At 65.2% G+C, this 12,609-nt stretch overlaps 1 protein-coding gene across 2 annotated transcripts; it reads left to right on the top strand.

Annotated features, from left to right (window-relative positions):
• Positions 1-221: 221 nt before the first annotated feature.
• DENND6B (DENN domain containing 6B) lies at positions 222-9,169 on the top strand. 2 transcript variants are annotated; one of them, XM_062202630.1, is made up of 20 exons: positions 222-398; positions 3,358-3,396; positions 3,468-3,510; positions 4,034-4,146; positions 4,622-4,702; positions 5,413-5,518; positions 5,608-5,687; positions 5,770-5,832; positions 6,045-6,100; positions 6,489-6,611; positions 6,698-6,793; positions 6,887-6,981; positions 7,112-7,177; positions 7,581-7,645; positions 7,722-7,811; positions 7,893-7,946; positions 8,212-8,321; positions 8,632-8,734; positions 8,825-8,899; positions 8,977-9,169. In XM_062202630.1, exons 1-20 carry the CDS (start codon positions 222-224, stop codon positions 9,097-9,099), a joined length of 1,758 nt encoding a protein of 585 aa, XP_062058614.1. In that variant the 3' UTR covers positions 9,100-9,169. The 2 variants fall into 2 exon arrangements, with proteins under 2 accessions (XP_062058614.1, XP_062058615.1); XM_062202631.1 differs by having other exon boundaries at positions 307-398; positions 3,471-3,510.
• The last annotated feature ends 3,440 nt before the right edge of the window (positions 9,170-12,609 follow it).

The raw sequence follows: 12,609 nt of genomic DNA on the forward strand, positions 1-12,609 counted from the left end.
GGCGGGGCCAGGCGGGGCCCGGCGAAGTGCGGCCCGGCTGGCCGGTGCGCGCGGCGGCGCTCCGGGGCAGGCGCTCCTCCGGCGTCAGGGGGCGCGCGCGGCCGCGGCCGGCTGCTCTGCTCCGAGGCGGCCGCTCGACTGCTCTGGGGCGCTGTCCGCAGGCGCTGTCCGCGGCCACCGCCCTCTCGCGTTCCCCCGGCAACGCGCCCCGAGCCGCCGCCATGGATGCGCCGTCGGGCGCCGGGCCCCGCCGGGCTCGCGGCAGCCCCGGCACGGCTGAGCCGACAGCGGCGGGCCGCTCGGCGCGGGCCCCGACCGCGCCCTGGGCGCGCTTCTCCGCCTGGCTGGAGTGCGTGTGCGTGGTCACCTTCGACCTGGAGCTGGGCCAGGCGCTGGAGGTGAGCTGCCGGCCGGCGGGCCGCGCCCCCTCCCCTGGAGCGCAGGTTTCCGCCCGGCCCCCGCCCCCGCCGCCGCTAGCGGACCGGGAGGCAGGTGCACCCGCGTCGCCGCCGCCGCGCGCGTCGCACAGGCCTCGGCCTCCGCCCTCCTCAGCCCCAGGAGGGCTCCCCAGGCAGAGCAGGGCAGAGCAAGCTGAGTCCCCGTTGGGGTGGGGGCGGCAGGGCCCCGCGCTCAGCTCCACCAAGGCGGGCCCTTCTGATTTTCCCAGTAAATGCCTGCCGCGTCTGTCAGCCTCCGATGTTCACCCCTCAGCCGCTCCAGCAGGCGGGGGTCGCCCTGGAGCTCAGGCCTCTGGCATCCCCCGCCCCACTGCCCCCCGCCAGTCTGGCCATTGTGGGTCTCCTTAAAACCCTGTGCACCGTTTGGCTCACGTAGAGCCGAGGCCCCGCGGTTGTGTCCCTCCTGCTGTACCCCTGGCTGTGTGTCCTCTCCCTGCACTCGGCTCCTCTTGGCCTGGGGCCTTCCCTGGGGTCTCCCCACTGCCAGCCAGCCTCCACCTGCCCGCGGGGCAGCGTCTCCTTCTGGGGTGGGGATGAAGATGTGGCCATGACACTGATGGGGAGCTGCCAGCTGGGGACTGTCTGGGATGTAGACTTCACCAGGGCCAGAGGGAGGGACCTGAGAGGTAGCCACTGGTCCTGCTGGACCCTCACAGGTGTCCTCAGGGAAGCCATGGCTCTGCCTGGGAGACGCTCTCCAAGGTCCCTGTGAGCTCTTGCAGTTTTCTGAGTGGACAAGTGACCCATGGGCTCCTGACACTGTGGGTGCCCACACACTGTCCCCACTGTACGCACTGGTGCAGTTACGGAGTGTGGACAGGGGAGGTGACTCGCCTAGGGCTGCAGAGCCCACTCTCTTACCCCAGTGCCTTTTTCAAATTGTTCCCTAAAATCCCGGGAGAAGTTAAGAAGGTGTGTGTTGTGGCACAGTGTGGTAAGCCACTGCTTGGGACACCCACGTCCCCTATGCACATGGAGCCAGAGGCCAGGGTGGCTGCTCAGATGCTGCAGGAGCCCAGGACTGTTCCAGTGGGCACCAGGCTGTGGCTGTCTCTGGCCCTCCTGTCCTGAGTGACCGGTGGGCCCTGCCCTTCACGGAGCTCTGCTGAGCACCCAGTGGGCCCAGTCCCCCTATCAGGTCCCCTTAGTTTCCCATCTCTTCCTCCTGACTCCTGACTCCCTCCTTCCTCTTTTTTTTTTAAAGATTTATTTATTTGAAGGCAGAGTGACAGAGTGAGTGAGAGGTCCTCCATCTGCTGTTTCACCCCCAAATGGCCAGAACAGCTGGAGCTGGGCCAGGCAGAAGCCATGAGCTAGGAACCTTGTCCTGGTCTTCCACATGTGTGGACATCTGGTGCCATCCCAGGTGCATTAGCAAGAAGCTGGAGAGGAAGCAGAGCAGCCAGGACTGGTTCTGGCAGCCTGACGTGGTGCCAGCATCGCAGGTGGTGGCTGAACCGGGTGTGCCTCAACACCAGGCTCTGTCGCGCTTCGTGGCGCCTGCCCAGCTGAGGGCTTCTTGACTGTGCTCCCCTCTGATGTTAGGGTTCTCCAGAGAGACAGGAACAGTAGAATATTTTGAAAGACAGCAGAGGGAATTGGGGGAACTGGCTCCTGTAGGTGGAGCGCTGAGACGCCTCTGCACGCTGGAGACCTGGAGCACGGCTCGGCCCGAGTCTGAGGGCCTCAGGACCAGGGGTGCTGGTGCACTGACTTTCGGGCCCGAGAACCCTGGAGGGTCCGAGCTGTGGGTTGCAGGGCAGGGGAAAGAGCATCCCAGCTCCAGGACAGACGGAGAGGAAACCCCCTTTCCTCTGCCTTCCCTGCTCCGTCCTGCCCTGGGCCTGGTGCTGCTGCCCCACCACGTAGAAGGCTGCTCAGAGCACCCCCCCCCCCCCAGCCTCCCTGGAGACGCCTTGGATGAAGGTGTCCGTTGATCCAGTCAGCGGCCACACCTGCCTGTGCTGGGCTACCCCAGACGTGTGTGCACGTGTTCCACATTGACTGTGTTGGGGGACAGGTCCTTGCCCTGGAAAGACCAGGTGAGACACAGCAACAGGCCCAGACCAGACAAGGACAAAAAGCAGGGCCCTTTCTGCAGAGTGGGCCTGGCAGCTCGCCTCTGTGGGGTTCAGGTCGCACTGCAGAGGGCTCCTTCCAGCCTGGGCCCAGCTCCTCAGGGCAAGGCGTGGCAGCTCCAGGCACAACTGCTTCCTGGGAGAGCCAGGCCAGCCCAGAAGGCACGGGGAGTGGGGGCTCTGAGGGCTCCTGCCCTTGAGCATCCTGCAGGGAGCTCCGTTGTGGCACACAGGGTGGGTGGAGCCTGTGTGGCTCCATGGTGCCCCCAGAGCTTGGCCTGTCTTTAGGTGACTCTGAGCCTCGCTCCAGTGTTTGTGCTCTCCCCGGGAACTGCAGCGGGGCACAGGCGGGGCAGAGGTGTGCAGATGACAGCAGGGGAGCGAGGGGGAGAGTGCTGGCAGGAAGCTGCCATGGTGGGCAGGGATGCTGCTAGGGAGGGTGACAACTGAGCGAGATAGCAGGAGGTGGCAGAGCCGGAGACCCTGTAGCCGGGAGGGTGGAGGACCAGCCAGGCAGGGCCCTATGACCACTCCAGGCAAGAGAGGAGGCCCCAGGAGGGCTCTGGAAGCCTCCCCCTCGATGCTGGGGCCAGGAAGGCTGGCCAGGGTATATAGGAGGAGACAGGAAGTCCACTCAGTGTGCTGGCCCCTGGCTGAGGGGGACCCGGAGGTGGGCGTCGAGAAGCTTCAACTGTCGGGGGAGTGCCTAGAGGCCTGGGAGAGAAGCCGGGGGGAGAGGGATGCTGGAGCGGGTGAGGGGGCACCGCACCAGCTGGACACCTCGCAGACGCAGCTCACCTAGTGCTTTGTCCTCCCCACAGCTGGTGTACCCAAGCGACTTCCAGCTCACGGACAAGGAGGTAGGTCCCAGCCCTTGGGAGCAGAGAGCACCGGGAGCGAGTCGGCCCTCACTGGGGATTCTGTGTTTCAGAAGGGCAGCATCTGCTACCTGTCCTTTCCCGACTCGCACTCAGGTGAGCAGCCCCGCTCTCTCCCCAGGACTGGGTGTTGGCTCTGGGGCTGCGGAGGCGGGGTGGGGCCCTGGGCCACCTGTGCTGCCCAGTGTCAGCCCTGCTCCCTGTTCAGTGGACACCAGAGCCCTGGGTTGAAGCATGTGGCCAGGTTCCCCAGATTCACAGGGAAAGAGGTGGAGTCTGGGCTCCTCCACCCCACGGCTGTGGCCACCGGGAGCTGGGCCTGCTCCCCTCTTCTGCCCCTGGAGCACGGGTGTCGGGATGGCCATTTGTCCAGGGCCTCATTTCTGTTGGGAAGGTGGAGCCTGTCTCCCTAGACAGGCTGAAGTTGTGTCTTGTGGGCTGAGCTTATCCCAAGACCCCTGAGCAGACGCCGGGCTGGGCTGGGCTGAGGCGGGCAGTCTGTGGGGAAGCATGGACCCCCGGCTGGGCTGTCCTCAATACCGTTTAGGCCAACAGAGGGCCCCCCCCCTCCCCGAGCAGAGGCCCAGCGCTGACCCATGTGGCGGCCCCCGCTTCTCAGGCTGCCTGGGGGACACGCAGTTCAGCTTCCGTATGCGTCAGTGTGGAGGCCAGAGGAGCCCCTGGCACAGTGAGGACCCGTGCTACAACAGCGGGGCCCCCGTGGTGCTGCAGGTGAGCCGCGGGCCTCTGGCTGTTCCGCACCCGACCCCTGTCCCCTGGGACCCTGTGGGGGTCAGGCTGGTGTTAGTCGCTTTGAGTGAGTGCCTGGGTCCTGTGTGGCAGGAGAGGTGGTGGCCAGCCTATCCTGTGGGGTCCCTGACCGCCTTGAGCTCTGGGGGGGAGGGGGGGGCAGCTCTTAGCAGACTGGCCAGGTCCTAGAGCTTTTCCTCTGCACCACATGTCCGTGGCATCTGCTTGGTTGACCATGGCGCCCCCGAGCCCCCGCCTGCCACCTCAGCTGCCCATTGGGTCAGCAGTCACGTTCGCTGCCCATGGTCCTGCCCGCCTCTGAGCCAAAGACCCCAGGCCTGGCCCCGCGAGGCCAGAGTGCAGGGACAGCAGCTCCCCAGCCTTCTTGTCCCTTGAGCTTTGTTGCCCCTGCTGGGCCGTCCTAGGGGCGTGGCCAATGCTTGCTCATTCCTTGCAGAGGGATCCAGCCCACTACTTCGGCTACGTCTACTTCAGGCAGGTGAAGGACAGCTCCGTGAAGAGGGGCTACTTCCAGAAGGTGAGCCGCCTGCCCACCCTGGAGGCCCTCCCCTGGCCGCAGGGCCAGCGCGCCTGCTGACCCTTCCTAGGCAGCGTGGTGACCGAGGCCCCTGTCTGCTCCTCACTGCTGGCTGGAGGGGCTCATCACACTGTCACGTCTGGGACAACTTCCGTCTTCTTTAAATTTTATTTTATTGGAAAGGGGGGTAGGTAGAGGGCGGGAGGGAGATCTCCCATCTGCTGGTTCACATCCCAAATGCCCGTAACGGCCAAGGCTGGGTTAGGCTGAAGTCGGGATCCACGTGGGTGGCAGGGGTCCAACCACTCTTGCCATCACGGCTGACTCCCAGAGGCCTCAGCAGCAGGATGCTGGGATGGAAAGCAGAGCCGGGACTCAAACCCGGGCACTGCCGTGTGGGACACAGGTGTCCCCAGCTGCGTCTCACCTGCTGCGCCAATGTCTGCCTTCAACTTCAGTCTTGAACTCAGATGCTGAGAGCCAAAGCTTTCCCCGGGGAGATTGTCCCCAAGACGTTGGCCACTGTGGGTTTCCCTCTGGGGGGCCCTGGTGTCCAGCCCCACCCCACTGCTGTGCCAGGGTCTCCCCAGCGCTGTGAGGCAGGCGTTGGTCCCCTCATGTCAGCCCAAGCGGGGCCAACTCTGGGGAAGCCTGCAGCCCGCTGCGTGGCTAGGGGTGACCGCTCCTCGCCGGCCCTGCGTCCCCCACAGTCTTTGGTGCTGGTGTCCCGCCTGCCCTTTGTCCGGCTGTTCCAGTCCCTGCTCAGCCTGATCGCCCCTGAGTACTTCGACAAGCTGGCCCCTTGCCTGGAAGCAGGTGAGTGGCCGGCAGGAATGGACGGCATGGGCAGGGTTTGGCAGGCTGCCTGTCGGGAAGCTCCTGACACAGGCCACCTGTGTTCACAGTGTGCAACGAAATTGACCAGTGGCCAGCCCCTGTGCCTGGGCAGACCCTGAACCTGCCTGTCATGGGCGTTGTTATCCAGGTGAGGGCCGGCCAGCTGGGAGCAGGTGCCGCGGGTTCCTGGAGACTTCCTGCTCTCTGGCAGCTGTTTCCTTCCTCCCCAGGCACACATCCCCTCCAGGGTGGACAAGCCTGAACCCAGCCCTCTGAAGCAGTGTGACCAGGAGGTGGGGGCTCAGGCCGAGGGCCTGGACTTTGACCAGAAGTGGGACCTTGCCTTGTGGGGTGTCTGTGTCTCAGGGCAGGGCTGGGACCGTCACACCCTCCTCTGTGCTGTGGTGGGGCAGGGGTCCTGGGTCTCTCCTGGTCCCCAAGGTGCTGCTTGGGGCTCAAGGGGCACCAGCCTGGCCCCCAGTCCTGACTCACCCTCCCCTCTCAGAACCTCCTGCCAGCCCCAGTGGTCCTCGCCAGTGTCCATGAGCTGGACCTGTTCAGGTGAGCCCACCAGAGACCACCATGTGCGTGTGGCGGGGAGGGGGCCGCTCGCCATGGGTAACTCTCAGGACAGTAACTCTTGGTGGAAGTACACAGAAAGCAAACCTACGCCCAAGCGTCTGTGCCCAAGGGAAAGTGAGCAGGGAGGCTGGGCTTTGAGGCTGTCCCGCCCTGCATGGGCCGGGCCCAGTGCGAGTGGACCGTCAGGGACACACACTCTCACGTCTGTGAGCGTCCCTCCCCCTGCTTTCCTGCTGGGCCAGTGCTCTGTGCCCACCAGAGCTGGGGCCCACCCGGGCTAACCTGGAGAGCGGGTGGGAGAGCAAGGTCCAGGGGCCTGGGTCGCCTTGCAGGGTACACACCCCTAGCCACCCCTGCCTGGCGCCAGGTGCTTCCGGCCTGTGCTGGCCCACGTGCAGATGCTGTGGGAACTCATGCTCCTCGGGGAGCCCCTGCTGGTCTTGGCACCCTCGCCCGACGTGTCCTCAGAGCTGGTGCTGGCCCTCACCAGGTACGTGCCTTGCTGGGCCAGGCGGAGGGGCGCGGGGCTGTCGAGGCTGTGCCTCCTCGGCTGCTCCCTACTGTCGGCTCCCGCAGCTGCCTGCAGCCCCTCAAGTTCTGCTGCGACTTCCGCCCCTACTTCACCATCCACGACAGCGAGTTCAAGGAGTTCACCACCCGCACACAGGCCCCGTGAGTGCTGCCGCCCCACCTCCCACCCCCTCCCTGCAGCTCCCCAGGCCTGTCTTTGCCCCCCTCTCTCTCTCTCTCTTTCTCTCTCTCTAGACCCAACGTGGTTCTGGGAGTCACAAACCCTTTCTTTATCAAAACACTCCAGCATTGGCCCCATGTCCTCCGGGTCGGGGAGCCCAAGATGTCAGGTGAGCAGTCCTGGGGGTCAGGGTGGGGGCTCTGCAGCCTCCCCTGCTTACGCGTGGGAGGGGGTGGTGCCTGAGCCTGTGGGCGTGGCCACAGCTGGGCCCTGAAGCGTGGCCACTGGACACCTCGCAGGGGACCTTCCTAAGCAGGTCAAGCTGAAAAAGCCCTCGCGGCTGAAGACCCTTGACACCAAACCAGGTCTGTACGCCTGGGCTGGGGCCCTTCCAGTGGGGGCTGCGCTGTGCTTGGGCCCTGGGCTGGGGCCCTTCCAGTGGGGGCTGCCCTGCGCTTGGGCCCTGGGCTGGGGCCCTTCCAGTGGGGGCTGCCCTGCGCTTGTGCCCTGGGCTGGGGCCCTTCCAGTGGGGGCTGCCCTGCGCTTGTGCCCTGGGCTGCCTTCCATGTGGGGTCCTGTCTGGAACCTGGCAGTGGGGGTAGCCAGGCCCCCTGAGCCCTCCCGAGTCCTCGTGGAACCTGGGGAATATTTCCTTCTTTTGCGGATCTCTTCCCGTCTGGGGCGGGGTGGGGTGAGAGGTGCAGGTACAGCCCTGCCTGTGTTGGAGGGAGGCCCGGAGGCCGGGACGCAGCTCTGCCCTCCTGCCAGGCCTCTACACCTCCTACACGGCCCACCTGCACCGGGATAAGGCTCTGCTCAAGCGGCTGCTGAAGGTACAGGTGGGGCGGGGCTGGATGGGGGTCCCTGGTGTGGCGCGAAGGCCCTGCAGGCTCAGCCCCTCCCCCACAGGGTGTGCAGAAGAAGCGGCCGGGGGACCTGCAGAGCGCCCTGCTGCGGCGGCACCTCCTGGAGCTCACTCAGAGCTTCATCTTCCCCCTGGTGAGGCCCTGGGCTCAGGGCGGGGGGTGGGGGTGAGGGGGGCAGGTGCTGTGGCCCAGGCTGACTCCCCTCCCCCTGCAGGAGCACTACATGACCAGCCTCATGCCCCTGCAGAAGAACATCACTCCCTGGAAGGTGGGGGTCCAGGGGCTGGAGAGGGTGAACCCTAGCCTGCTGCTGGAGGAGGGAAGGTTGGAGGAAGTGCGGATGTGCAGGGGCCACCAGGGCAGGAAGCAGGCCCTGCACCTGCCAGAGGCCCCTCGCGTCGGGGTAGGGGGTGTGTGTGGGGACCTGGAGGGCATCAGGGACGCTGTCCTGGGATCCGTCCCAGCCAGCCCAGTGCAGGGCCTGTGTGGGGCTGTGCTCCCCATGTGCTCAGCTCACCCAGACCCTGTCTCAGACCCCACCCCAGATCCGCCCTTTCCGCCAGGAGGACTTCCTGCGGAGCCTGGAGCACTCAGGGCCCCAGCTCACCTGCATCCTGAAGGGTGACTGGCTGGGCCTGTACAGGTGAGTGGACGTCAGGCTGGGCAGACGGGTCAGCCCAGCTCAGCTGGATCCCATGCTAGGGCTGCAGGCTGGGCCTGCTCAGGTGAGTGGACCACAGGCCCAGCAGATGGGTCAGTCCCAACTCAGCTGGATCCCATGCTAGGGCTGCAGGCTGGGCCTGCTCAGGTGAGTGGACCACAGGCCCAGCAGATGGGTCAGTCCCAACTCAGCTGGATCCCATGCTAGGGCTGCAGGCTGGGCCTGCTCAGGTGAGTGGACCGCAGGCCCAACAGACGGTCAGCCCCTCAGCCACAGCTTTTGTCGCACACAGACGGTTCTTCAAGTCCCCTCATTTCGATGGCTGGTACCGGCAGCGGCACAGGGAGATGGCCCACAAGTTGGAGGCGCTGCACCTTGAGGCCCTCTGTGAGGCGGTGAGCAGAGGCCAGAGTGGGGAGCAGGGGCACAGGCCCTGGGCAGGAGGGAGGGCGTAAGTGATGGAGGAACCAAAACGTCCCTGGCAGGACATCGAGACCTGGATGAAGGACAAGTCGGAGGTGGAGGTCGTGGACCTGGTCCTGAAACTTCGGGAGAAGCTGGTGAGGCTCGCAGCCCTGCCCAGCCGCTGCCTGCCCCCCTGCGCTGCCCCTGGCCCTGACCTCTGCTGCCCCTGCAGGTGCGCGCACAGGGCCACCAGCTCCCCGTGAAGGCGGTAACACTGCAGCGGGTGCAGCTCTACATCGAGATGGCTATTGGCTCCCTGCCCAAGGACCTGCAGGCCGTACTGTGCCCTCCCTAGGACAGAGCTCGGGCTCCAGGCCCAGGTCCCCTCCCTTCACGCACTGTCCTGGCAGTAAAGGTGTATTTGGAACCACGGCCTGGTCCCTGACTGGGGGGGGCTTGTGTGCTGGCAGAGCCTCCCTCCTCCTGGGCTGCACTTGCTCTCCACAGGCTGCAGTGGTGGGGGCCTCACTGGTCTGGGCACGGCTGCTGCCCATCTCCTGCTGGCCCATCTGCCTGAGCCCCAGGCATTGTGTTCGATGTGCAGGCCGCCCAGCCTGGACAGAGGGAGGAGGCTCCGCCCACCTGTCTTGCCTGGGGGTGGCAGGGGTACCACCCACAGTGCCCCTCTGCATGCCCTTCTGCCCCGGTTCGGTTCCCACTCCGGGGCTGGCATGAGTTCCATGCATTTCCGTGCCCCCTCCCCCACCCCCAAGCAGCTGGAGGAACTCACTCCAGCCTGAGCCTGCCTCCCCAGCTGGAGCCCCACGCCTCGCTAGCCTGAGGGGCAACCTAGCACCTTCTGGGAGTTGCCAGGTCTTAGGTTCCCCTGTGCCTGGGTGCTGGACCCAGCAAGGCCAATGTTGTCACGGCTCACTGGCTACACTGGGCCTGTGGGAGGGTGAGCACCAGGGTGTGGACCCAGAGCTGCAGCTCAGCCCGGCTCGTAGCACCCACCTATGTCTCCTGACCACTCAGAACCTCTGCTCCTCGTCCGAAAGACCCAGCCGTGTGGGTGCCTGGCGGGGCAGATTCTGCCTGGGATACTTGGCAGAGCAAGTGGGCCTGGGGCGGGGGACTGAGGTCCCCTTTGGTGCCGCTGTAAGCCCTGCTGGGTTCTTGCTGTGCCCCAGATGGCACCCTCTGTGAGGCAGGGCTGCACAACACCTGAGCTCCCTTCAGGGTGGGCTCTGCGGTGAGACTGTTCATGGGTACACCTCGTGCCGCTGGCTTGTCCAGGCCAGGCTGTCCCCGTCTTTGTCTTTTTTTTTTTTAATATATATTTATTTTATCTATTTGAAAGGCAGAGTGGCAGGGAGAGAGGGATAAAGAAAAAGACATCTTCCATCTGCTGGTTTATTCCCTGAATGGCCACAATAGCTGGGGCTGGGCCAGACCAAAGCCAGGAAACTCCATTCTGGTCTCCCACGTGGGTGCAGGGCCCCAAGCACTTGGGCCATCTTCTGCTGCTTTCCCAGGCCATAGCAGAGAGCTGGGTGGGAAGTGGAGCAGCTGGGACTCACATGGGACACTGGTGTCACAGAGCTGTTTCACAATGCTGTCCCTCGGCTCTCCCCACTTTACAGGCAAGGGAAGGGACCCACCAGGAGGGGTTACGAAGCTGGGCAGTGGCATGCAGGCAGTCCAGGGCAGGACTAAGGACATGGCCACAGATAAACAGATCGGGGCAGACAAGTGAGGGAGCTGCAGCACCAGACCCCAGTGCGCGCCAGGCAGCCGACGGCCCCCTGCTGAGGCTGCGTGGGGAGTCCAGAACCTTCCTGTGTGGCCAGCTGGAATGCTTGCCACAGGAAGGGGCTGTGGTGTTGGTGGGGACCCTGCCTGTGTCAGGGTGTCAAAGATCTGTGGTTCTGCCTGCGTGGCCGACACCAGCGCTGGGGCTGAGTCCCTAAGGAGCTGCACAAGAAGATGGCCCGTTCCCCTCCTGGTTGTGACCCCACCCTCAAGGGGCACGCCTCCAGCATCACCCCGGCTTGAGCTTCCCCCCGCACTGTAGGGTCCCCTCCCTCGGCTTCGCACTGTGCAGCTGCAGGGTGGCCTCAGAGCAGCCCCAGGGCCCTCATCTTGCCTGGAGGACCTGGCTGAGGCCGCACATGTTCCCCGCAGTGCCAGTCCTCAGGATTTCGAGGGGTGGGGCTTTGGGAAGGGGAGGGACGAGGCGGCATAGTCAGCAAGCTGCCCAGGCAGAATCCTGTGGCTGAGGCAGGAAAAAGAGGAAGTGGAGCTGACCCCATGCCTCTCCCTTAGTGCCTGCCTGCAGACTCGGGGTGCACACAGCACAGTCTGGACTGGGTGGGGGCAGGGGTGTGGTGCAGCTGGGTGTGGGCTCCTGCCAGCTCCATCCTGTGCCCAACATGCCCCCTGGTGTTCTCCCAGGATCAGGTCAGAACCTCTGTCCTGGGTCACGGCCCTGCCCCCACCCCACCTTCCCACACCAGAGGGAGGGAGTCAGATGGCTCCAGAGAGGCAGACCTGCCCTGCAGGAGCCCCGCGGCAGGGGGCAGAATCCAGGCCCACATGGTGGGGGGCCGCTGTGGCCCCGAGGTGGGCGAGGGCTCCAGTGGAGGCTGGGCTGCTCCCGGACGGACAGGAAGGCCGCTCTTCACCCTCAAGCTTCCTGCCTGCTATTTAGAGTCTGGGATGCTGGCCTCCCCACATCTTTTGGTATTAAAATGGCCTTTTGTGACACAATGCTTGTCTTCTAACTTCCTTTTTTGATAAAAACTTGGCAGCCCCGGTCAGACACTGGTAATTTTGGGGTCCCTTGCAGTCGGGGCAGGGTGGCCATGTGTAGACTGAGGTTCAGGACCAGGGAGAAGGTCTGGGCAGGGACGGCGGAGGGCAGAGAGGCCAGAACTGAGTGGCCAGTGTCTTATCAGATTTCATCCAGGCTTTGTCTGCCTCTGGGAGTCCTGGATGCAGGATTGGGGGCAGGTCCCCAGGGTCGGGGGTAGGGGTGGAGGAGTTGTACAAAGCTGGGGGGAGGGGCTGCAGGAGCCAGAGGGGACGGGGACCAAGGTGTGGATGCTGTGGGGCATGGCAGGCCCCCAGGAAGAGCGGTTTCCTTCCACCCACCCCTAGCCACTGGAGGACGGCGCTGGGTCTCCAGCTGCAGTGCAGTGGGGCCGCCAGCAGCCCAGGAGGGCCCAGATGTGCTGGGCCAGGGGAGAGGGAAGCCTGCAGGTGGAGACAGAGGTTGGTTGCTTTTTTTTTTTTTTTTTGACATTTATTTATTCATTAATTTGAAAGGCAAAGCAACTTGCTTTTCCATCCGTTGGTTCACTCTCCAGCGGTCACAAGCAGGGCAGGGCATGCATGGGGTTAGGGGCCCAAGCACTTGGGGCATCAACCTGGGAGCCAGAGGGGACGCTCAGCAGCAGGGTCTCCAGCCAGGCGCGACGTGGGGTGCTGGCTGCGCCGTAAGGATGCCCCCAGGTGCCCTTTGCCTTAAGAGGCTGGGGGCAGCGGGAAGGGGCCAGGTCCAGCGGCCCCGAGTGTAGCCAGCCTGCGCCCAGTCTGGGGGTGAGTTAGAGCCTGCAGGAGCCCTAGGGACCGTTGTGCGGGCGGGGCCGAAGCGCTGCCCTAGTGCCGAGCCCAGGCGGGCGTCCCCGAAGCGGTGCCTAGGCCGAGGGAGACCCTGACAGCGACAGAGCGGGCCCGAGCCCGCGCTCAACCTCCCGGCGAGGCCGCGCGCGAGGGCGCCAGGCCCGGGGGCTCCGGGGCGCGCCGCGAGCTCAGCCGTCGCCGCCCCCTCCCGCCCCTCCCCCGCCGGCCCTCGCCCTCCCCC

The sequence above is a fragment of the Lepus europaeus genome, chromosome 10 (genome assembly GCF_033115175.1).
Source record: "Lepus europaeus isolate LE1 chromosome 10, mLepTim1.pri, whole genome shotgun sequence".
In the NCBI taxonomy this organism is placed as follows: domain Eukaryota; kingdom Metazoa; phylum Chordata; class Mammalia; order Lagomorpha; family Leporidae; genus Lepus; species Lepus europaeus.